Source organism: Pleurodeles waltl, chromosome 4_1 (genome assembly GCF_031143425.1).
Source record: "Pleurodeles waltl isolate 20211129_DDA chromosome 4_1, aPleWal1.hap1.20221129, whole genome shotgun sequence".
NCBI classification, from domain to species: Eukaryota; Metazoa; Chordata; class Amphibia; order Caudata; family Salamandridae; genus Pleurodeles; species Pleurodeles waltl.
The window spans coordinates 781,013,007-781,039,920 of record NC_090442.1 but is presented as its reverse complement, the minus strand read 5'-3'; the positions used below and the strand labels follow the sequence as shown (position 1 = coordinate 781,039,920).

General features: G+C 46.1%; 1 protein-coding gene across 1 annotated transcript in view; it reads right to left on the bottom strand.

Moving 5' to 3' along the window:
- SHANK3 (SH3 and multiple ankyrin repeat domains 3) overlaps nucleotides 1-26,914 on the bottom strand; it is a 1,519,554-nt gene that overhangs the window by 1,320,658 nt on the left and 171,982 nt on the right. Inside the window, exon 3 of the mRNA XM_069229472.1 lies at nucleotides 24,353-24,673. Within this exon, the coding sequence (XP_069085573.1) occupies nucleotides 24,353-24,616 (264 nt within the window). The 5' untranslated portion in view covers nucleotides 24,617-24,673. The remainder of the gene's footprint in view (nucleotides 1-24,352; nucleotides 24,674-26,914) is intronic.

Genomic DNA, 26,914 nt, shown 5'->3' with positions numbered 1-26,914 from the left:
GGAGTTTGGAGCACATGGAAGGGCAGTAAGGAGATCTGACGGGCAGTAAGGAGCTCAGAGCACATGGACGGGCAGTAAGGAGGTCTGACGGGCAGTAAGGAGCCCAGAGCACATGGACGGGCAGTAGGGACCTTGGAGCACTCGAACAGTGTTGGGAAAGATTAGAGTCAATGGTGTGGACAGTGTGAAGAAGGTTGTGAACATTAAACGAGTGAAGCAGGACGCTTGGGGCACATGGGCAGGTGGTGAGGAGCTTGGAGCACATGGACAATGAGAGCACTTTGGAGCATACGAACAGCCAGTGTGAGGCCCTGGGAGACATTGACATATACAGCGAGGAGCAGTTTAAACAAATGTAGCCAGTGTAAGGAGCTTGGTGTCACATGGAGAGACGGTATACAACTTGTCGCACAGGGGCACAGAAGGTGAGGAGCCTGTGACACATTGGCAGAGAGTATTTGGAGCTTAGAGCCCATCGACAGGCATAGTAAGGAACTGCTAAGGTGACCTTTATTCTGTTGTGCGTGCATATTTCACGCGCCACAGCATAAGGACACCGCTAGTCCATAATAGCGCTCTTTAAAAAAACGCCTGAACAAAAATCCACCACTCTACCGCCCTCCAACCCCTTTATAACTACGAAGTTGTTGATTGTTCCCTCACTCTGTAGGGAACCTAGGGCCAAGCTGGCACTTCACAACTCCAATAGAACAGACAACAATAATAGTGAGCCCCTCCTTTGTCTTCATTGGAAATATTGATTTCTGTTTTAGTCAAAGCAAAGTCCATTAGACATCTCCTGGCTCAAAGGCCTTCAGATCTAAAGAAAACAAACAGAAACTTTTATAAAGATCACACCACAGCCTGCTAGAAGCCCCATCATCCACTCTTGAAAATTGGCCTTTTTGTCTGAAACCTCAAAGGGGGTTGCAGTGCTACACTAATATTAGGAGTGGGCGATAAATTAGGCTCACTGATGAAGTTGGTGGAATTTTGCACTTGTCGTGCAGAGTTCTGACCAAACTCTGCCAACCTCTGCATGCCAGAGTTTTTTCTTGTATGCAGCTTGCCAATGGTAAGTTAGCGAGATTGTGCTAGAAATGGCATCCACTAGCATGATTTTCTCACCAGGAATGGCTGCGGGCAGTTGCAAACATTTGCGCTGAGAAAGTTGCTGCTCGAGTACAAAATCTACTTGAGCGGCAGCAAAAACAACTCAAGCAGCAGCACCCTCCGGTGCTACGTGTGGTGCCGTTCACACTGATTTTCCAGCACGGACTGAACTCCTGCGCTAAAATTCAGTGCAAGCAGCACAACATGCCGATTTCCGCCCTTTTGTAGAATTCCGCAGAATCTCGCAGAGTTTTCATGAAACCTCACACGTCCTGCCCATCACTAACTTATACCCAAAATATGGCATTGAGGCTCTGGCACCAAGGCTCTGCAACTGGAGTCCTGGGACCCAGTTCTAGCACCCTTGTTCTGGCACCCATTCTCTTACATCCAGACTCAGCCACCAGTACTCTGCCCACAAGCTCTGGCTTCCAGTCTCTGCGATTCTCTATATCAAGACTTTGTAAAGACAATGTCTATCTTTAGTAAGTGACGGACCATGAACATCTGGATGGGCCCTGGAGATGTCAGTTTTCAGTTTCTTTTGTTAAGCTGTATTATGTTGAGAGTTGGGCCTCGCAACTTAAACTCCTTTATTTCTATTTTAATATTGGTTGAGTGCACAGACAGCTGGAATTTTCAGATGATCATCTCTTTCAATGTAAAAAGCACCAAAGCTAACGTTTTCTTGGTTTTTAAAAGTGGTATACCAGAAGTTATCAATGTGAAATAGAAATGGGCAGCCCAACAATAAAATTCTTTTTTAAAAAAGGTCTTGGCAGCAGGCGGTTGAATGAAATAACTGGGAAAATGAAAGCTTGGAGAAATCCATTCCAGAATGAGTATGAACGAGTTCAAATGTTTTGTTCTTGGGAATGATCATTTTTTGTCATTCTCAAAAAACTCCTTGCTCCAGCTTAGTGGCCAAAATGTTTCAAGGAGTCTAAGATATTGAGTACCTGGTCAGTGGTCTGGCATGATCAGTGTGGCTCGCTGTTTCCACTCACCAGTGGGCTGCCGGTGATTGGATATAGGGGCAGTGCAGTGCAAGCACCAGACGCCAACTCCTCAGGACCAGAAATCAGGGGCCAGCAGATAATGCGGCCAGCCCAAGCAGAGCACCCCTGTGCTTCTCAATGAGTCGTGCAGTGTGGTCGATGAGTGCTGGAAGGACTGAGGGCCTAACTTGGGAAAGAGAAGGAGGAGGCAGAGGAAAAAGTTGGGGAAGCAAGAGGATTTGGTGGACGGACCAGAAAGGCAGTCATCATGGAGATAGACTCTCACATCACTTGTCTGGCAGTGCACCCTTCCCGTTCCCTCTCATGCACCATCCGTACTTCCCATTTGTAATTTCCAGATCTGAGTGATGCAGTAAAGGGATGCACGCCCTGATGCCTAGCCTGGGACTATGAACTAGTAGCTTGTTTCCTCCCTATATGAGTGAAGAGGGTGATGGAAAATACACTAGGCTGGCTTCCAACACAAAATGTCTTCCAGCAACCCTAGTAATTCTAATGAGATCATCGGCTCTACAAACCCCCTCCCCCAACAACCTTGTCCAGTTCTATCTTCTTTTTGTTTCTTCTTTCCCCGACTCCATGTCTTTTTACCTACTGTCTGCTTCATACTTTATGCTTCCCTTAGTTCTTATGGTTTGGCTTGTGCCTCGCCACCTGACGATAGACAGTTTGCATTTCTAATTGCGACTGCTGGACTATTTTGGAAGCCAGCCACTTCAGTTGTGCCTTCGCAATAAAGGTTTAATTCCTCCTACTGAGCGTACGCTACTTCCTGCAAGCATTCACATGAAGCTAATTGTGCTACTGACAAAGGAGCTCAGAAACCACCTTTAAAAGGGAAAATGGCTCAGAAAGAGCCACAGGGCCGACTTGATGAGCATCGCGAGTATTCGAAGCTGTGAGCCACATGTGCGACCTAGAACAAAAGTGCAAATCTCTATAGTAGAAATGTTCTGAAGCGGTGAGAGCAGGTGCTGACAGAGCCCTGGATCTTCACAGGGTTCGTCCCTAAACTCATCACTAGACAGTTCTTTGGACGAAAGCCAAGCAGATCTGGTGGCTGCTGAAGACGAGGTTCACCAACACAAGCACAATGTTAAAGATGTGTTTAAACTGCAGAAACTAACCCATAAGAAGGAAGCAGCACGCCGATTTGAGCACTCAAGGAATCACCCGGGGACCTCGCGCTTCGTGCTCTGCCCATTTATCCATTAACCCACTTTTCTATTTGTTCCACCTAAGTTCCCCTCAAAAAGAGGACAGGCGGAGATTACATACTTTGAAAGCAGGAAGGAGATGTCAAAGAGAAGACAACTAGAAGGAGCCTAGGGGAAAATGCAGGAACTGTTATCCTATACAATAGGCATGGTTCCACACAGTGACCACACGAGCAAGAGGAAGACAGAGATTGGAATATCTGTTTCATATTTATGAGATGTTATAGCTTTATATGAGCCCGACTGTCCACAGTGGCAAGGGGAAGCGCTACCTAAAATGCTAAGATAGGTTCCCTAAGATGATCCAACACTGGTGGAGAATAAGAGAAATAGAAAAACAAGGTTCAAATAAAAGCTGGACAGCAAGTGACAATCAATCAAAACCAATCTCAGGCGGAGCACTAATAAAAGCCACTCCTTTAAGACCATCTGTGGTCAGAAAGCAAAGCCCCACCCCTAAAACCACGAGCGGGTCTTCTCTCCAAAACTCCCAATATTCATGCATAGCCCTGGCTCATCCAGTACAACCCGTTGAAAAACTGCATTATAAGGAGCAGAGAAGGAAGCCTTTCAAAACTTACAAAAACGCAACAAATCAGAAACTTTAAAACCGTACTACACACCAATCTACTCTGTAACTACTAATATAGGCTAGGCCCTAAAGCGCTCCTTTGCACCCACTGTTAAAAACTAAGCACCAGACTTTGGCCTATCCAATTCTCCACTAACTCCCAAGCCACAGATGCCTGTATTTCAGAATATCACATGCACTTAAATTATCCGAAATAAATAATTTACTGTTTACAAAAATATAATTTCGTTATATGTAGGTTTTCAATTATTATCGCCAATGGGGCTACATCTTAGTAAACTACATTTAGGAGGGGCTGTTCGTGTCAGATGATACTCTGAAAATGATTTTCTGATACCACGCCTTTGCAGAAGAATTACCACCCATTATTTTAATATCATTAGGATGTTTATAGCATTTGAAAGTTGTATGATGTTACTAATGACCATATTTATCACTTTATTCTTTTATGCTATTACAACATCCCACGTGTGTTAACTTGTGAACTGCTACATTTACATTGTGAAAGTAGAGCAAACATGTTTTATCCTTAAAGGAGTTTTGTGGTTATCTCTGTGCAAAGGAGAATCCTCATTGGCTCTTCTTAATGGGGCTTCCCCATTGGCTTTAACAAAAGAGCATCCACATTGGCTCTCTTCAAAGGGTTTTTATAATGTATTATTTTCTTAATCCAAAATAAACCTTCTGTCTTATTTTTTTATACCAAGAGTGGGCAGAACTGACAGAGTTTCACTTCATGGAATACCGCAGAGTTACATAAAAACTCTGTGAGATTCTGCAGAGTTCTGCGAGCGGGCGGAATTTTGGCACATGGCACTGCTCGCACCATCACGCGGAGCTTGTTCTGCTCTGTAAAGCGAGCGCAAACTACACCACATTCTGCAGCTTGAGTAGGTTCTCTACTCAAGTGGCAGCTTCCTCCAAGCGAATGGTCATGACCTGCCGCGACTGACGCATTAAGAAATCTCACCGGGAGGCATTCTAGCACCCATAAATTGCACTAGGGGACGCAAATCCTTGCTCACAAACTTAATGTTGGTGAGCTGCACGTGAGATAAAAATCTGCTGCAAGGCAGATGGCGTTGTTTTGCTGAAAGTCTGCATTCCAAGCAGAATGTGACGTGGGCCGGGGTGGAATTTTTCAAGCACCTCTATTTGATACACAGCTATCAAATTCAAAATGACTTCCGATGTCATACAGTGCCATCTTTCCCTGCTAGGAATGTTTACCAAACGAGGTGTTGTCTCCTGAACTCAGCGACCCTGCAAAGTTAGCCACCGGGTTTGACTTCCTGTCAGGTATGTTATAAAGTCTTTTTTGTATGGGATGCTTGATAAGCTTTTATGAGAAGTGTTCCCCATTGGTTCCCCTACTCTGAACTAAAGGGGGCCTCAGAAGAAAGTCAACTGGTCAATTATCTTATTTTCTTTCCTTAGTAAAACTCAACAGGAAGCCCATTAGAATAGCAAATCCTTCCGTGACTCGGGCTCCATTGAAGCCATTGACAATAGTCATTTAAAGGAGCTGGCCTTCGGATTGTTCAGATATCTCATGCAACAGAGCACGAGTCTTTTAATGTGAAAGTCAAAAGGTTAAGTTCATAATCAGGCACCAATACACAGTCCACTCCATGCTAGGACCTTCATAAGCTGCATTATTTATTCACTCTCTCTGGTGGACACGTCTTACATCCGCAAGAAAGCATGTGCAATAAACATGATTCCTTCAGACTGATCAAGGCTATAGTGCGTCAGGAGATCAGGGTGCCTGGATCATGTCTTAATGCAATGTCTTTTTTCTGCGGTAGGTGTTTTCAGCTCTCTTGGGATCTCACAGTTTATAGGGCCATGTCCGTTTCTCCCTGACGACATGTCAAGGAGTTTCTAAGTAACAAGGGGGTACCAGAACTCAGGCTGCTTCTTTTAGAGGCAGGTCGTTTCTATTAAAAGGAAACTGCATCAGTGGTGGGTACCATTTAAAATTCGACTGTGAACTTTGTGGGGCTTACAAACGTTATAACGATTTGTAAACTTTTCAGAATAATTTAGGTGCAGAACAAGTCTTGCATTCCACGGTGTTCTTGGTGAGATTAGATAATCAAGTTTTGCAGAATTTTCTCGTAAAGTAAACTTCGCAAAGTTTAGGAATCTTCTAAAGTTTTAAAGAAGTCTATGAAAACTGTGCAGGAAAATCTTTGTGACTTGCACATCCCTGTTCTGTATTAGGGTCAGGGAAAGGAAAACCCTCTGCCAGCAAAGTTGACCTAATAAGGAAACTTTTGTCAGTGAAGCCGGTAACGTTTTCTGCTCTGCCCAGCCTTCACAGACAACATTTCCCTGCCCTCAAAACTGAACTGTTTTCCAGCTGCAGGATGTCCCGCTATTGATTGGAGGCGGGGAGGTGGCGGAACTTCCTGCTGCAGGGAAGTAGCAGGAAGTGACAATGCCATGGAGGGAGATGGGACAGATGATGGCGGCAAGGCCCTGTATGGGAGTTTGGAGCTATGGGGCTGGTGTGCAGGGGGAGCGAAGAAAAAAGTCCTTGCCAAGGAGAAGGGATAACGGCAGGGGCGAGGCAGGGGACATCTGCCATGTGGCGTCAGTCCACTGACTGCCCTCCACGGCAATAGGAATGGTGTCTCGCTGTTACTAAGGGACATTGGAGCTCATCCTCTTTTTTTTTTTTTTTTTAAACGAAAAACTTCGCAAGCTTTACATTTTGCAAGTACTCGAAGTTAAAAAACAAACAAACAAAAAACTTCGACACTGATAGTAGGTGTCTCTTATTAATGGTCCCTGGAAGTCAATACAGGAGGAGATTTCCAATAGCTTTATTCAGAGGTGGTGGACTCGGCCTCGGAAGGGGAATCAAGGTCACTCTAGTTGTACCTGTGGCTGTGGCACAGATTAGACGGGCAGTGATTGCGGGTATTAAATACCCCTTTGTGTCCACAGCCAGGGCCGCCCTCAGCCCACCAACCTGTCACCTATCAGAGCTGCGGCGGAGCAGGCTGGAGGGTAGGTTGGGTAATCCATGCCGCTTGCAGGGCAATCCCAAAACGAGCTGCAAGAGGCAGGGGTTGCACAGGAGAACAAAAAACACAGGCGTCTCCGGAAGAGCACCCCTCCGCCCACAGTCCGAGCTCCCAGCTCTCCACCATTCACCGGAAGTGCTGCTGCTTGGTGGCATCGAGGCGCTCTACAACAAAAGCCTAAGAGACGAAAGTGGGTCATTCGAGGAAAGTCATTAGGGCAATCAATACAAGTTCCGTGGCATTCTCGTTTAAATAAACGGCATTACGAGAGGAAAAAAAACACACCGCTTCGTAGCACATTAACGGTTTAAAACAAATGTGTACAACTATTTAAAACAAACTGCACAACTATTTAAAGCGCATGTGCACAACCTCTTTTAAAGCCAGAAACCTGGGTGCTTTTAAACACACACGGATCTGAAAAGCAGTTCTGTTAACTAAGCAAGGGCAACAAATACCCATATATTTCAGTTTGCTTATTATACTTGACATAGTAGAATTTCACTCTAAAGTGCAATCCTGTTTTTTTTTTTAAAGGATAAGCAACCTTTCATTAGGAAAATACACCTTCATCCTATTTGCGAAGTGGTTCAGTTTCGCAGCTCATAATCTACACGGAGTGCCATTTTATCAGCTGGGGTGCTGGCCTTTGCCTGCACGACCGAGCCGATCGCTACTGGGAGATAGTTCTGGGAAGCCTGTACCTTTCTCACCTCTGCCTGTAACATAGAAACAGTTTTCTGACAAATGACCCGTTGATGAGCGAGGATGAGAGATGAGGGCCACGGGCATCCGTTTAGCTGTTATACCTGCAGCGTTACGGCCCGCGTGGGCTGCCCGCATCTCTGAACAGGACGAACCCCCATAAACCAGGAGGTTAGGCCTTAATAGGGTATGCAGAGAGCTGCGCAAATGTACGTGCAACAGCACTGAATTAAACCCCAGACAATATGTTTGTCCTTTTCAAAATAGTGAGAGGGGTGTAGGAGTCCGAATTCCGTTAGAGCCACTTGAATTTGTCCAAAGATTGGTGCCACCACACGAGATGTCCTTCTACCGTTTTTCGCTGATTACATAACATTCACACCATATCCAAACTTTGACAATATTCCTAACTTTAGGAACGTTTCAAGGCGGTGAAAACATCTGTCCTTGCTGAAGCTGTGGTCTAGCTGCAGCCTAGCAGCAGAGTCTGTTCACCTGATTCTAGTGCCTATCAAAAGTACCTAATGTAGCACTATGTCTCATGCAAATAATGCTTCTTTCTACAGTTTTGCATCCTTAAATTGCTTGCTAACCCAAAACCCGTCCACAATATTCATAAAAAACGTGCATGAAAAATTGTCCGTGACTTATAACTACAAATTGTGGACTTTCCTTTTTCTTTTGAATAACTCCCTCCATCCATTTAATCTCCTGCAAATCCCCTCTCTCTCAGCATAAACTCCTCTAAGGCACACTGGTGTTTGCCTTAATCCCTACTATTTAGCTCTGCAAATTGTCCACAACATTTTTCAAAGATCACAACCTCTCATTTAAAAATCATGTCTGCAGCCTAACAATAGCTAATTTACTTTAGCTCATCTAATAATACCAGCAGCTATTTGCATGAATTAAAATCTTCCCTTCCACCAAAGGTCACACCTAACTCCTTTAATTTAGCTTCTCACAGAGAAATTTGAGTAAATGCATGGAATGCTTTCCCTTAAGAACACCAGACTAATCCCAATAACCACTAATTACCATAAAAAAACCACCAATAATTACCTTGGGTTCTGGAACATCATGTTGCCCTGCATAAAATGCTTCAATGCATCTCCATTGGTAGTAAGCACTATATATTTATGGAATTACAATACAATATATAATGCTTCTAACCACACTAGCACCCGCACTATAACACTCACTTGGGCATTCAATTTAAGTTCAAACAGGCTGCATATTAATTCACCTTATCTTCTTGACACTCTTACACTCACATAAAACCGAATTGCTATGGGTCATGTCCATCACTCAATATTATACCAGTCCAGGGCAATAAACATTCCATTACCAACTGAACAGGCTTGGAGTAACTGAAGAGGTTTGCTACATGTTGTTGGTGCCATTGGCCAAAGGAGGACTTTGAGTTCAACACTGTTGGTCCGAAGATTCCAAATAAGCTACATACCACAACCGCTTTTTGCTGTCGGCCAATGACAATTCTTTACGGAATGATATTAACAAAGTCCATCCTAGCAGACATCAAATTTCTTCTTGAAACTATGCCCTATCAGGGCCATAAATTGTAAATAAAATATCTCAGACTGGATAAACGAGTGCAGTAACCAGTTAAGTAAACTATGGTAATGAAAAGTATCATAAAGGGACCGGCAAAGCTGTTCAAAGCTGCCAGCTTCCTAAAAACTATAAACTGCATGCCTTGCTTCTTCATCCATCGCACTGCTAAGTTCTTCATCCCGTAACACAATAATTGCATATTGGTGGTCATATGTATGACATGGAAACTCTTCTCACAAATGATTAAAAAAAAGACAACACACTGCTAAGCACACACTCTGCACAGGGTAATGTCGCCAATCACTTCAGTGCGCCACATATGGGTAGAAACGCTATATAAATACAATGCAGTATAATACAATACATAACACTTTCAATCTCACCTGTCAGCGTTTGCCCTGTTCACTGCAGGATAGACACATGAATTGACAGTAAGACATGTACATGACAAATGCACGTAATGAGTTCAGACCAGTAACAAAATCCACTCAGACTTGTGGCTATTTAAGAAGATAAAATAACATAACCACACAAGAACAATTAGTGTATGGTATATTTGACCCCTACATTCTTCTGGTTGCATGCCAAATAACTGTTTGCAAAAATATCACATGGCAGAAACATTATGTCCTAAATATGGTTGACAAAAATATTGGCCCATCGGATGTAGATTTTCTATTACTATCTCCAATTGGGTAATCTGTTTGTAAATTATAATTAGGACATAATATCGTGGTGACACAATATTTGGGTTTATATATTCTGGTAGCAAACCACTGTTTCTTATCATCCACAATGCTACACGGAACTAGTGGAAGAGAGACATCACTATGCCACCAGTGTCCAGTCTGAAGATTATATTTTAAGCATATTTTTGATGGGGCTAAAAACAATACCTATGTGCCCAGGAGGAATGCCTACCAAGCCTGAACCCGGCATGTATGTGTATGTCATCTCTGCTCGGGAAAACCCAAAGTGTGCCTTGTTTATAACGGTTGCTATTACAGGACTTTTTCAGGAAATAGCTTGAGATAAAGCTAGTAACAGAGAGCCATTGCTTTACCAGATGTTGTTGGTCTCCTACACCTGGGGTTACTTTTGACAATTGGAGCTCATTTACTCCGGGTCTGTCAAATAGTAGCATGGGCTGAGATAACTATAGTACTTTTGTTTGTGACTCTGTTTGAAGAGGAAAATGTGCTGCTTTTTCTAACCCCTGGGATTTGCTTTTATAGGACTTCCCACACTTACTTGAAACAAAATCCAAAGCTTAACCCCTGGAAATGTACTTGGAGCCGACCAACGGCTGAATTGCCGTTACAGATTTCCCTGTACTCTATACATTCACCAGTTAGTAATTTTACCAAGAGACTCTTTCTTGGACAATGGATGTTTCCCTTCACAAAAATATCTCTTCACGATCCACTGGCCAGTGTGGTTAACAACAGAATCTACAAGTTGCCATCTCTGGACAGATCCATGCAAGCCAGCAAGAACTGAGTGCAACTAGAATGGCAGTACACAATTGAATGTGTTATGGGGCAGCAATGGTCCTAGAAGTACAATCAGGCCCGCAGCCTCAGGAACTTCCAAGTGCGTGGTACCACAATTGTGTCAGACGTAAGGCAGCTACAAGCGCAGTGGCGCATATGCTTCGATTTGATTAGGACAGGGCTCTGGGCCAGCACCCCACTTGTATGGAAATGTGTTCCAAATGTCTCTCTACTCAGTGACAGAACAAACTTAGCCATGGGTATTGTTAGACCTGGCATCCTTGGCGTGTTCTCCCCTGTCTTATCTGCAGCTGATTCCCTTGTTTTGACTGTGTGCTGGACTCTGTTTTTGCTGTTTTTGGTGCTCTGGGCACTTTCCCACTGCTGACCAGTGCTAAAGTGGAAGTGCTCCTGTGTAAATTGTATGTAATTGGTTTTTCCATGGTTGGCACCTTTGATTTACTAGTAAGTCCCTAGTACAGTGCACTAGAGGTGCCCAGGGCCTGTAAATCAAATGCTACTAGGGGGCCTGCAGCACTGGTTGTGCCACCCACATAAGTAGCCCTGTAAACATGGCTCAGACCTGCCACCGCAGTGTCTGTGTGTGCAGGTCTGAGCTGTCAATTTGACCTGGCAACTGCACCCACTTGCTAGGCCTAAGCCTCCCCTTTTTATACATGTAAGGCATCCCTAAGTAGCCCCCATGGGCAGGATGCAGTGTATGTTAAAGGTGGGACATGTACTGTTGTGTTTTACATGTCCTAACAGTGAAATACTTCCAAATTCAGTTTTCACTTTTGCAAGGCCTATCTCTCTCATAGGTTAACATGGAGGCTGCCTTTAAATTAGCAGATAAACATTTGGAGTTTGGTGTCTCTGAACTCACAATTTAAAAATACATCTTTTGGTAAAGTTGTTTTTCAAATTGTAAGTTTGGAAATGCCATTTTGAGAAAGTGGGTATTTTCTTGCATAGACCATTCTGTGACTATGGCTGCTTGTGTATTCCCCGTCTGGGTCAGACTGACAGTTGGGCTGTTTGTCAATTCCCTCTAGAAAGTGACACAAAGGGAACTGGGGTGTAGCCTGCATACCCTGATGGGCATTCTGAGCTAAAGTGGAGGGCTGAGTGGTCATTTACACCTCAATGGGCTTGAGAGGTGAAGTTGGCAGAACAAGGACTGAATTCTATGCACAGAACACCGTGTGGATAAAATTTTGACGCACCACCTGCAACGCGGCTGAAAAACAACACGTCACCCGGTTCTCGACTAAAATCAATGCTCCACCTGCATCGCAGATGAGAGATAGATGCATTGTGGCTGGAGAAACAATGCAACACCGTCTTGCAGTTGCTGATAACGACGCAAACACCATGCGAATGGATTTCTCACGCCTCATCGCTAGGCGTCAAAGTCATCATAAACTGGCGCAGATCCGAGGTGCCCTGTCCGGAAATCAACACATCGTTCTCTTGCGGGGGAGAAAAACGACGCATCGTCTACCCGACCGGAGAAGAAATGACGCACGGCCTCACTTGTGAGTAAGGAATCGATGCATCTCTGACTTTTCCGACACATGCTCGCCTGTGCGGCTTGATTTTTGATGCATATTACGTACTTTGTGTAAAATAAACGTTTCCATTGTTTTCTATGGCATAAGACTCCTATTCTTTTGAAAAATTCAGATCTTGACCTGTGTATGCTGGATTTTTGTAGTTTTGGTCTTGTTTGATTTAAATAAATATCACCTATTTTTCTAAACTGGTGTGGTGTCCATTTTGTAGTGTTTTTACTGTATTACTGTGTGTGTTGGTACAACTACTTTACACATGGCCTTTGAGATAAGCCTGACTGCTTGTGCCAGGCTACCAAGGGGGTAAGCAGGGGTTATCTAAGTGTGCATCTCCATTGCCCTGACTAGCGTGAGAGTCCCTGCTTGGGCAGAGGGCAAACTGACTGCCAACCAGAGACACCATTGTAAACTGGTGTTTTCTGAGCATGGTAGCATTCACCATGCTTTGTTGGAAGCTTCCAGCAACAGACAAGCAAACGTCCTTTGTTATACTAATAAAGTGGAACATACTTATCTACTTTTATTTGTCTGAATGACTCCACCGAAACATAATCTGATTCAGTCTAGGAATATGGTAAGTCAGTGAGGTGAAGAAGTGAGATCTTGTTGGGTGTAGGTTTGAAGGCTGCGGCTAGAGTCTTATGTGCCTTCTCGTTCTGTAGGTGTACTCATTGACAGGCAGATGTATATGTGTTCTGTGTGCTAGTGGGAACATATGCTGTTGGCAATATGCTGTGTGCTAGCGGGAGCAGGCTAGTAGTCATTTTGGTGAATATTTGGGCAGTGCTGTGTATACATTTAGGGTTCTGATTAGGCATTCTGTTGTAGAAAGGCGTGTGGTGTGTCTTGAGTTTTGCAGTGAACACCTCACTGTTACCAAACTATGGGGTACATCTGTGATGTTGTGGTTGTGTGGTTTAGAGTTTAATATTGCGCAAGGAGTGATTGATCAGGGGTGAGTGCTATTTTGAGTACATCAATACTCACCTAAATGTCATATCTGTGCTGAGTTGGATGTGGTGCACAATAAAATATGGGTTTACCCTGGGCTCTTCAAAACTTAGGCTTTTTATGTTCAGAAAAAAACAGTGGTTCTGTTGGATAGAATCCCAATATTTAACTTTAAGCTTATGAGGAGGTCAGTTTACTTACATGCTCACTTCGTTTTAGACTATGTGCTGGAATCCCGCAACTTCTATTTGACAGTGGATATATCACTTTAAATAAAATCCTGTCTTACTCATGGTGAGTTTGCACTCTTCATGCTCGGTACTGACTGTTGTCTTATCATTATCAGAGACATTTTTTTATATACATAACTACGGCGTTTAGGTGACCTGGAGGAACCAGGTAAGACTGTCCAAGCACTTATTTCGCAAATTTAGGTAAGTGTTTGGCCTACAATTATAAGTAAAACTTTTGTAAGGACACAGACACACAACAAATATGTGAATACCTATTCCAACTTGCAGCATGTCTTCATTTGTTGCCCTGAGGAAGATCCTTACTTGTGTATAATTGTCACACTGAGTATTTGGTGTTGAAAAGTCAATTGATTATCTGTCTGAAATATCTGTTCAACCCCTCGGGGCTGGCACAAAAAGAGAATGGACTTATGAAATAGCTCCGAATCTTTCGTAACCTACAGTGGACAGCCCTGTGCCATACTTAAGCAACAACTAAAACATATTTTCTTTGTTCACACACACTGTTTCCTGCACGAGCATCTATTTTGCATGGAGCACCCAGTTAAGCTAAATTGTTTATTTCTGTAGTGAGAATACCTCTTTGGGATAAAATAGATGGGTACAAATCTTATTATTGCTTGTTGTTAGTGTGCATGTGTACATTTCTATTAAAACAATAGGGCAAAGGGGAGGATTTGTAACATGGACTCCTAGTAAGCTAAAAGTTAAATATTGATTCTATCTGACAAAACCATTGTTTTGTGTTGGCAATATTCTGTCTAATGTGTGCCTTTTGAAGACATGCATGTGCAGAATGAAGTGCTTCAGAGATGTGTGCTGTTATGGACACTTGTGTCTAACTGATTTTTTTTGTTGAGGTCCTTGTTTCTGAGAATTTACTTCAGCTTTCTTGGCTTTAAAGGTGTGATATAGTCCATCAAAGGAACAAGAGCATCGGTTTCTCTAAAATGTCAGGGTATCTAAAGACCAGTTATGCATTTCATACATGCAGTGCTTCTCTCACTTAGTCTCACTTGCCCTTGACCTAAGTAGGGCAGCCAACTGCTACCTCTAGTCTGGAGCAGCACATTTCCGTGTTATTTGTAGGGCTGGCTTCAGACAACCATAGCTGGTTGAATAGTCATCAAGTGTTTAGATAAGCACAATAAGATGTACAGATAGAGACTGGGTTTTGCATCAGCTCCCTCCAGTTAAGGATTTTTACTATTTGTCATTGCTTACAGAGGCTATTCATCAAGGTTGTGCTGACATACTTATCTTGCCTTTTTTGACGATGTGGCATCAAGTAGTCCTTTTGTAAACTCAAGATGTGACAAGACATGTAGCCTGTAATCGAGGCAGAATGTATGTTATTTCCTGTATTTACTTGGCTGACACAATGAAATTTTAACTTCAAGTTGCTTTTTTATTTAGGAACTAAGAGACACAGGCCCTCATTACGAGTTTTTGCACCTCCAGATTTACAGTGGCAGTCTTACCGTACTGGACCGGTGGTAAAGACCGCCATATTATGACTTCGGCATTTTGGCCAAAGCCAAACTGCCGAAACGCCGCCCGTACTGCCAGGGCGGTCGGACCACCGGGCCAGAGGCGAGTACCTCCGGCCCAGCAGTAGCTGTAATACCACCATCGGTATTACGACTCGGGAGACCGCCAACATTTTTGTTCTCCATTCCTGTCACTGGCAGACACACCCCCACACTATCACAAACCTACATTCACGCACCCCCACTCACCCACGTATTCGCTTACATACACCCACACACACTCGCACCCAAACATGCACTCAGATACACCCATTCACTTGCACACACGCACTCAAACAGACACATACACTCGCACAAACACACTCAAACAGACACCCTTTTACCCCCTCCACATTAACACAAACATACATGCACTCACACACACAACACCTCTCTCGGCATACACGCACTCACAAACGCCCACACAGACACTCCCTACCTCACCCGCATTCATACACACATGCAGACACCACAAACATCCATACTAACACTGCCACCCACTCTCACACTGACATACACACACCCCCACTCACACATACACCCCCCTCCGCATTCATGGACACCCCCTCCACGCACGCATACATTCACATCCCCCATCCACACACTTGCATACAAACACTCCCCCAACCGCACACTTCCATACAAACACACCCACCCGACCACATGAATACACACAGACACTCACTCGTACGCATACACACAGACACCCCCACTCACTCGCAGACTTGCACACATGCACCCCCCAGTCGCATGCAAACCAATACACACTCCTACTCACTCGTACCCTGACACCCCCCTCTCCTCCGCTTCCATTCCGACACACACACCCTCCATGCACACATACATACAAACATGCACTCATGCACACCCATAGCGGTACCAAAACACGCACACACACACACACAACACTGCCCCCCATTTCGGATGGTCCACCTACCTGTCTCGGCCAGGCGGTGTCTGGAAGGGAATGGGTCTCGGCATTTCCACCTCCAGCACCGCACCGCCATTCAGGAAACTGCTGCGCCGTATTACGTATCTTAATACAGCGGGAAACACCCCTCTTCCGCCGACGATCAGGCTGACAGTGTTGAATTTCCACCTGTAAACAGGTGGAAATCCGACATAACTCGTAATGTGGCAGTCTTCAGACTGCCAACACTGGTGGTCTTCTGGCGCCCGCCGCTTCGGCGGTCTTGTGAAAAGACCGCCGAAGTCGTAATGAGGGCCACAGAGTTATTCATTCAGCCCTTGCGTGATGGTTTTACTTAATTGTTTTGGTAATGGGTTGTTGGATTTACAGACTTTTCAAATTATTTTCTTGAAGGTGCAATGAAAATACTGGCCCTTCGTCAAACGTATCTACAAGGTAAACTTCATTTTCTGACTCTTTTTCGTACAACTCTTTTTGTGAATACATCTTACTACTGCTAATACTCTCTGTTCATTCAACTCTAAGATTCTATATCCTTGTCCTAAACTGTTGCTTCATTATGACATTTTTCTCTCTAGGAGTAGTGCAATATGCACATAGCCCCCAAACTATAACAAACACTTCCCTAACATATACAGGCCTGTTGTTTTGCTAATGCTTAGTGTTTGCTCCAATTGATGTGTCTGGCTCACATGCTTTATCCTATCACTCCATTGTTTTGTGATATATTTATCCGGGATTTCTCCACTCTTTCAAGGATAGCCTGACAAATGGCCTTGATATTTCGCAAAGAAGGGCTGTTAGGAAACAGAAGAAGCTGTTAAAGTTCCAACCTTCCCAGTAAAATAAAAAAAATGTTTTTTGTTTTCTTATATTTGTTTGGAATTCATTATAATAGTTCATCACGCATTATTTGTATCGTTTTCATCGTCGAAAATGATTAGGCAGAGCTGGACTTCCAGTAATGACTCAGTGGGGGTCCGCAGATTCTAATAATTATTAAGTGCAGGTCCACAGAAGTCAAATGTTAAGAACCACTGACCTAAACGGCATCGAGCTCCCGCCTCTTTTGGCTATATGAGCTGTACCCTCAACTTCCCCAAACTGGAAACAGTGACACACAAATATGAAAAACCTCCACCGCACATGCAGCTGTTCCGACCTAGCAGTGCGAGGGGGACAAGCTTGAAGCCCTCTACTAGAGTCCAGTGTAAATGGTTCTGGTCAGGGCTCTCGACTTTCAACCATCAGAGGTCAGCCAACGACCACCCATGTGGCACACTGCACATACCCAGCATCAAAGCACGAGCATAGCACAAAACATGCACAGTCTCCACTCAGTGCTCAGCACATGGATGGTGCTGAGTACATGCACAGAGATCATTAGGCGCATAGCACTAGGCACACAGCGCCTGGTACATGTTCTGCACACCTGCAGCAATTAGTTTATGCACAACCCAAGTTGTATGTACACTCCGTGCTTGAAATTAAAGTGTAGGCGGGTAGGTCCTCGCTCTCTCAGAGAACCTAATTACTCCTGAGAAGTGCTGAGGCCTTAACATTAAAAGTATCGCCCCGCTGCTGAGAAGCGCAGGCTCCCTCCCTGCAAATGAAAGAAGTGCAGTGCCCAGTACCAGGCAGTGCCCGCCAGGCTAGAGTGCCGATTGTGCACCTCTGAGCCCATGCACAGGACTGACGTACAGTGCTGTCTTTCTTTCACAGCAGTGCATGCGTTCATGCATCACACCTCATCCTTTATAAATGATAAATACACCGCTGTGCTGCTGAGCCCTGCATGCTTCCTGGATCGGCATGCAATGCAGCGCAGCGTTGTGTGCATGAGTCACAGTGAGCTCAGGCCACCGTAAAGCCAATAATTCGATGCCGCTCATTGTACATTTCCAGACCCGACGCGCCACTGCAGTTAATCAGTGGCAGCACTGAGGGCCAGTGCAGTGCAACATCCCCGTGCAGCGCGAGATGTGCAAAGCCCACAAATAAAACTCACGGTCAGGTCTACAGAACTCAAAGGATAAGGGTATTCATACCCTAATCTTTCATCCCATGTACAAATCTCAGGGCCCTTGGGACATCTTAAATAGAGGCAACCTCTAGAGAATCTGCAGTGCCAGCCCAGGGTTTGAACAACTAAACAGCAAAGTCCTTGAGTATATAGCCTTTCTAGCACCAAGCAAGAGCGGCACAAATGAGTGCATGGAAGTCTTAGCAGGGCGAAAAAAATGAAGCTAATACTATCAAAATCTGAGGCCTTTGAACTTTGGGGCATAGAACTTAAAGAAGTGAACAAGGCAAAGTACCTAAGTTTCCTCACCCCGAGTGATTCCAGGTGAAAAAGCGACAGAACACAGTCAGCAAACCACAGGGACAATGCTCAGAGATCAATATTAAAACACGCCAAGGGAGCTTCCTCCACCCTCCCCCTGAGGCCCAGAGAATTCATAATCTCCATCACATAGGAACACCAAGCAAAAAGTCAAGACCTGGTAATGGACCTGTAAAAAGAGGAAACAAGTTGGAACAAACTATTCTCGCGCCCCTGACACTCCCCTGTGCACCAAGACAGGTGGGGGAACCCAGGATCACCAAAAATTATCTTGAACCCTGGATCACAGCATGAACCTGTCCTGGGCAACACAACAATAATATCCTGGAACATAACAGGGTCAACCAAAATTAATCATGACCCAAACCTGGATTCCTTCTTAAGAAACTTCGATATCATCTGCCTACAAGAAACGTGACATGTGGAGGAAAATCCGTTAGCAGGATTCCAAGAATTCTTCAGCCCAGCAACTAAAGAAAACAGCAAGGGTGGCCTCTCCACCTATATAACCACAAGTAAATCATTAAAGGCAAAGAAAATCAACCATCTTCTTGCCCACATGTTAGCCATTTTCATTGAAAACTGGCTCTTAAACCAGGAATCAACCTCAGTCATAATATTAAACATCTATATCAACTCCAATGCAACCCACAAAAAGCAGTTAGTAGACACCACGGAAAATGAACTGCAGTCTCTAAATGCCTCGTACAGGAGTGCGTCCTGACTAATCACAGGTGATTTCAACCTAAATATGGCCAACCATAGGTACAGGAGTACCAGAGAAGGAGCCTTAGATCAACACCTGGGCATTCAACAGCAAGTTTCACGCTACAGCGACATGGAGAAACGCGACCACCCACTGGTAAGAGCATTGGAGGCATTAGGATTGAGGGCCTTGAACGGTCATTTCCCAACAGACAGCCCAATGAATCCAACACACATATCAAAGAAATCAGCCAGCACCCTTGATTACACATTTACATCCGCAACTTTGTTCATTCACATTCAAGTAATTAGCATAGTAGTAAGATGCAAAAGTGATCATCACCCACCAATCATGGAAATCTCGAACAACAATCACTACATGGCACAAATGCACAACATAGGGGCACACGATCCAGGTAGCCATCTCCACCGAATAAGATGGTCAAGCGTGCATGGGAAAATACGAGACTTGGAAATCGAACTTATCTTCCAACCTAAGGACCCTGCTGGATATCATCATCAAATGGGAAGCAATGCTAACCTCATTAAGGGACCAGCTAGCTCCCTTACAGCTGCACAGGCTCAGACCCCCACAGAACAAAAACCAATGGATCACCCAACTGCTAAAGCAACAAAGGCAACAACTCAACAATTCTGCCAGAGCTCTAAAGAAACAACACATGGACACTAGACAACACGGTTCCTTCCAAGCTTTAAGAACGAAATACAAGAAGGCAGTCTGGGAAGTAAAGCAGGCACACCGAGACCAGGAATGGATCAAAGTCGTGGAGGCATGCAAACAAAAGAACAGCCACCCCCTTTGGTCCATTATCAACCACCTGGAACGTGGGGCGGTAAAGACTTTAAGCAACACTGTGCCTGAAGCAAAATGGATCGAGTACATCTCTGAACTGTATGACTGTTAGGATGCGGAGGAACGCAGCATGTGCCTAAATCATGACCCAGATCACCCAACTTTCGAAGCACAAAAGATCAACAAACAATTTAGGCACTGCAGAACCAATGGGGCCCCTGACCCCATTTGCCTCCCGACTGGGGTCTTAATACACGATTTGGAATTTTGGTTGAACCAATTTTGTAATCTATTCAACTCTTGCATCACAGGAAAAAAAATGCCTGACTCCTGGAGAGGGGCAATTCTAAATCCAATTTACAAGAAAAGACCGTATGGGAACCCTGACAGCTATCGCTTGATCGCCCTTCTCAACACTGAGTCAAAAATATTCACAGAGTGCCTACTAGTTGAGATAAAAGACTGGGCTACCAAACAGAACCTAATCTCAATGAACCAAACAGGTTTCCATCCCTCATCATGCACCACTGACAACCTAGTAGCACTAGCATTGCTGGCGGAAAAATACACAAAAAGGAAGATGGCCTTGTACACCTGCTTCATGGACATTTCTAAAGCCTTTGACTCAGTAGAAGGGCACAGATTGTGGAAAAAATTAGTGGAACTCAATATTCCACCAAACTTGTTAAAAGGAATTCAGCTGTTGTATTCTGACAGCTGGGCCAGGATAAAAGTCGGTTGCAATGAAAGAATCTTGGCGGAAATTCTGATAGGAAGAGGAGTGAAGCAAGGCTGCGTTCTAGCCCCGATGTTATTCAATCTATATCTTGCAGACCTGGGTGCACAGCTGAACTCTGCCAGTTCCCATCACCCCAAATTAGGCGACCAACTTCTAACCGCATTTCTTTATGCTGATGACATCGTCCTCTTGAACCTGTCAAGCACAGGGCTGCAAAAATTGCTAAACACCCTAGAGCAGTACTGCATATCCAACAAGTTGATGTTAAACTTGGAGAAAACCAAGGTAGTTATTTTTGGCAAGTGCATAATAAAGAAACAGCAGTGGCTCTGTGGAAGCTAGCTTGTGGGCAGAACCAATAGCTACAAATACCTGGGAGTCTGGTTGCAAGAAAGGTGGTCTCACTACCTGCAGTTGAACACCCTGAAAGTCAGAATGGCATTGCAACTTGTAGCACTTCAAAAACTATTGACGAAACTGCAAACTGCAAACTCCAACCTGGAGGGCGCTCCTCATGGAGATTAGAGCAAAGTTCCTGCCCTCCCTGACATACCGCTTAGAATGTTATCCCGGCAAGTTTATTGCTTTTTTGAACATTGCTCAGAGTAAAGTTTTCTGACTTCTCTTCAGCCTACCACACTGCTCCTCACCAGCACAAATCAGACTGGAATTCGGGCTACAGGACCAAGCCTGGTACAGAACTGAGTTATCCTCAAATATGCCTCTCTATTAAGACAAGCAACCCCAAACACACTAAAAGCACTAATCTGGGAGGAATCAGGCCTGAACTCGGCTGGGGTCTCCATTTCATGGTCTAACTCAATTGCCTTAGCAATCAAGCAAGAACTCAGGCAGAAGAGCTGTTGTAAAAGTCCTTACCACACAAAACATTAAAGAAGCTAATCAAGGACAAAGACAAGTTCAGGTCACGGTCCCACTCATGGATGTCTATAAACACATACAAGACACCGACAGCACAAGCATACCTGGGAGAAACTCTAAACAAATTCCTAAAAATTAAAGGTACTGCAGACCAGGTTGGGTCTTCTCCCCTCACTAGACATGGTCCCAAAACGGCGCAATCCCTCACTAAACGGGAGATGCAGGCTATGTGCATGTAATAAGGAAGACTTTCTACACCTTCTATGCATATGTCCTGCACTATCACCCTGGCGCAAACTGTATCTCAAAAACATGTTTAACGCAAACAACATTCGATCATGCAGACAAGCCATCTTATTTTGTCTCAAAGGACTGACACCTCAGCACATGGCAAGTGTAGCAAAATGTATATTAAAAGCAGAACTCCTTTTAAAGCATGCGTCAACAGACTCTGGAAACTGAGAGAGACATTCATCTCATGATTTTACAACCTCCTTCACTGTACTCTCTCGCTCAGCCTAGATGCAGAACTCTATGGTCAGCAGGGAATGCCAGAGGCAGTTTTTAAGTAATCATCACCCCTGATGAAACAGCCATCCTCTTAAGCGGGCTTCTAGCGCTTGGCTAGTGCCCATTGTTTCACACTATGTGAGCTTGAAATGCTGGTGGTTGTTTACGGCCCACTAAATTTACCATTTATGTAATTTGTCGATTGCAACGATTTTTTATAATTATACAATAAAGGGTTATCACCTCTCTCTCACGGTCAGGTCACATACACAGTACGCATTGCCAACAATCCCCGTACTTCCGCCAGTACCCCTCAGCCTCCCTGCTCCAGGGCACTCCAGCTCTTCCCAACTCGGTCTGTCTTGATGAGACCACGCTAGTGCTGCCAGGGTTCCACGGACCCTGGTGCAACTGCACCTGCTGCACCATTGATAGCTTCGCGCCCGGTTCTAATACAGTATTAAGTGTCTGGGACAGGCCCGCCCAGGCTAGTGCCTACACCAGTGATGCCAAGCTCCATAATGCAACGTCTGGAAGTCCTCACAAGCCGGGACAGGAGGGAACGCTCTGCCAGGCTCCCCATGCCAACTGTCTGCTGGGCACGACCCGCACCTCTTTATTCTGCAAGGTTTTAGTGGGGGTTCATTCTGGGCATCTGTTCACACTCAGTGGCACTGCTCCACCCACGGCCTGCCCTCCCTCCCCAGGAATGGAGACTCCCTTTGGACCAACCCTCTCTGCTAATGAGCTGTGCCAGGCTCAACCTTCACCCTACAAACACAGGGCACTCCGCGCGTAGGCTGATGAAGAACTGCTGCTTCCCGAAGAAGCAGGGAGCAACCCCAGGGCTGAGGCCACCAACCTCACTGCGCACAGGGCGTCCACCAATCACCAGCCCGGTCAGGACACGACCCCGGGGGACCCTGAGGGCACCTCGCAGCGCAGTCTGGGGGAGCCCTGCTCTGACGCCCCCTCGTACGAGCGCCAACTAACAGCTCTGAACGGATCTCTTTAATGGTACTTAGAATTGCATGCATTCACCATCTTTCAAAACAATAATTGCACATTTTCAATAAAACATCAAAATCCGTTTAACATACTGAAAAACAGCACCGGGTGCCAGGCGGTGCTAGCGCACAGAAGCTAACATTCCCCACTGGGCTTTCAATAACCGCTGCCCTCACCCGCCAGCAGCCCAACTCAGGACTGGATCTTTCCCAGATGCACTCACTCACTGCCAGGTTCACTCACTTAAGCTACGTGCTCACTCACTGCCATGCTCACTTACCAAGGTGTTCACTCCCCATCATGTTCACTCGTTGTTCTCGCTCACCAACAGACTCACTCAGCGCTGGCTTCAATCATTGCTGCACTCACTTCACTGACAAGTTCACTCACTTCTAGGTTCGCAGTGTCTGCTCACTTACTGCTATTCTCTCTCCTCGTTGAGTTCGCTCCCCATCATGCTCACTCATTACAGTTGCTCACCAAGAGGCTCACTCACTGCTGTATTCACTTACCACCATGCTCACTCATCCTCCAGACGCACTCATGCGTCTATACGTTCATGCACAGCTCAGTCAGTACCAGACTCATTCATTGTGTTGCTCACTCATCAACAGACTCACCCTCCTTCATGCTCACACTTCTCCAGGCTCTCAGACCCCGACACTCTCCCACCACTGCACTCGCTCACCTACAGGTGCACTCAACGACGGGCTCATAGTCTGGCCAGAAGGCTCCGTCGCCCTCTACACTCACTCCCTCACCGCTGCGCTCACACTCCTAGAGGCTCACTCGCGTCGAGGCACCCGCAGCCGCAGCCGCAGGCCCACTGAGCAGCAGACTCGTTTACATAAGACTTAGTCACCTGCAGTCTCCCCCACCGTCGGGAACACTCCCTCGCTGGTTAGTTCGCTCTCAGTGTCACGCGCCGTCAGACTCACTCAGAGGTAAGTTCACCTCCAGGCTCACACACCGAAAGGCTTTACGCACTGTAGGGCACACTCCTCACTTAGTCTCGTTCACTCACTGGTTAGTTCCCCTCCAGTCTCGCGCACCCCAGCCTCCGTGCGGCATGTAAGTTTACGTCCAGTCTCACACACCTCTAGTCTCACGCACCTCACGACTCACACACACCTCCAGTCTCACGCACCTCACGGCTCACACACCTCACGGCTCACACACCTCCAGTCTCACGCACCTCACGGCTCACACACGTCCAATCTCACGCACCTACAGACTCACACAGCTCCAGTCTCACGCACCTCACGGCTTACACACGCCCATTCTCACACACTCCCAGTGTCACGCACCTCCAGTCTCACGCACCGCCAGGCTCGCCCCCTCTCGCCCGTCGGCCTCACTCACCGTCTGCTGCAGGTCGGGGATCCCTATCCGGATGACAATCGCGTTGCCGGCGCTGGGCTCCTCCATCCGCGCCGGGGACAGCGGCTTGTCGGTGGGGCTGTGCAGGCTGCCGCCGTAGGGGCTCTCCTCTCGCAGGCTGTCGCCCTTGTCTCCGTTGGTGGCACAGTACGGCTGGGGCGGCTGCTGGGGCTGGGGCTGCGGCTGGGGCGGCTGCTGCTGCTGTTCCGGAGTCTCATGTTTGTGGGTCGCTGGACGCAGAGGCATGCTCTGTGCGGAGAGAGGGAGTGTGCGAGGGCACTTCAGAGCGCCAGCATCACAGCACTGCTCGGGGGAGGGGTGAAAAGAAAGGAAGGAAGACGGGGAAAAGGAGATGCAGGGGAAGAAAGGAAGAAGAAACGGAGAAGGAAAAGAAAATGCAGATGAGAGGGAAGCGTGAGAGGAAAGGGAGGGAGAGAGGAAAAGGGGAACGGATGAGAGAAAGGCAAAGCAGTGGAAAGAGGAGGGATAAAGGGGATGAAGGGGGAGAGGAAGAAATGAAAAATAAAGAGGAGAAGGGAAAGGATATGCGGACGAGGAGAAGGAAGGGTGACAGGAAAGGAGAAAGAGAGGATAGGGAGAATGGATGAGAGAGACAAAGGCGAAAGAGGGCGGAGAAACGGGGTGCAGGGATGCAAAGGGATGCAAAGGAAAAAAGAAAGGAGAAACAGAAGAGAAAGGAAATGCAGATGCGGAGAAGGAAGGGTGAGAGGAAAAGAAGAATGGGTGAGAGAAATGCAAATCAGGGGGAGGAGGGCAGAGAAAAGGTTATACAGGGGAAGAGGAAGAAAATAAGGAGGAAAGGGGAGAAGGGAAAGGAGATGCAGGTGAAAAGAAGGAAGTGTGAAGGAAAAGTGAGAGGAAAGGATAATGGATTTGAGGGGGAAAGGCAATGCAGGGTGGGGAGGGAAAAGGGAATGCAAGGGAAGAGAAAGCAGAGTGAAGAGGGGAAAGGAAATGCAGGGAAGTGGAAAGAAGACAGTAAACAGATATGACATACGGAAGGAAACAATTGGGACGTGTGGAAAGAGGAAGCAAGTAAAATAGGTGGAAATGCAGCGGAAGAGAGAAGAAGAAAAGCGAAGAGAGAGCAGGGGCAGGAAGAAAACGTGAGAAAGAAAGAGGGAAAGTTAATTAAGGGTAATGGAAATGATGCGTGGGGCAACCGAGGGTGGAATGAGGAAGGGGAAAATGGGAAGAATTAAACATTGGATGGGAGAGAATGAGGGGTGTAGAGAGAAGGAGGTGGAAATAAGTGAAAGTGGACGGGGTACACGTTATCGAGGGACAACATAAAGGGGGAGAGAAGCAGGGGCAAATAGATCGATTGAAGCGAAGGTGAGGGGAAGAGGGAGGACGAAAGAAAAAAAGAGGGTGTAAGAGGGGGAAGAGATATGGAGGGAAAGGAGGGGGAGAATCAGAGAGATCGAGAAAAGAATGAAAGAGGGAGATAGCAGTACAGAGAGGTGGAGAAAGGGGGCAGGTGGAAAGGGAATAGCAGAGAGGGGTAGTTGGAGGGGAAACAGGCAAAAACAATAACAAGAGAAGGGAGAGAAACAGAAAGAAAATTAATTCGTCTCCAAAGCAAAAAAAAACACAAGCTTATGAAATGTTAATAACCCGGGGAGTGCGGCACGACCAGAGCCGCTGAGCCTTCTACCCTCCCCGCCCACCTCGCCGCGGCCGCGGCAAAGACAACAACTTAACAAGATCTCGTTGTTTAATCTGCGTATTTTCTGACTTTAAATTATTCAGAGGCGGTCGGCCATCCTGAAATGTCACTGGAGCCGGCCGCCTGGGGAGAGACGGGAAGAGGGGGTGAGGAGTGTCCTGGTAGAGAGCTGCCACACTACCCCCTAGTGCTGATTGCCCGGGCTCGGGGCCTTGGGGTCAGATGTCCCATGCCCCGTACCGCAGGCATCACAGAGGAGCGGCCTGTCATTAACAGGGGTAATGGCAGCGCGAGGGTTGCCCCTACAGGCCCAGCTACAAGGGCACTTCCAACCAACAAGAGGCCTCCCAACTCCAAGCGTGGGCACACCCTACTCTGAGGGGTCACGGGGGGATCCCTCCCAAGAAGTGCCTGAGCTCCAAGATGTGCCCTCTGGCAACCACATAGAGCTAGCTATCTATCCCAAGCAGTGCTAAAACCTAAGGAATTGCCCTCACCAAACCCAAAGGGTATTTGAACAAACCCATGAAGGACCCACCCCAATGGTGGATCCTACCCAGGTCCCAGAGTGCTCCAGTCAGAAGTGCCCACCCCCCCACCATCCTGAATGGTGCACTTGAGCTACCAAACTGGCATCTCCATCCAGTCACAAGAGGCACTGTAGCTCCAGCTGGTGCCAACAACCAATCCCAAGAGTGCCTGCACCCATCGAGGTGCCTCACCAACACCCATCCCAAGGAGTGTCACACCCTGAGAGGAGCCATCATCTAACCCAAAGATCTGCTCCGCCAACCCAAGGAACATGGTAACAAAATCATGTGATACCCCTGCCAACCAAGACCTAGTCCAACCTT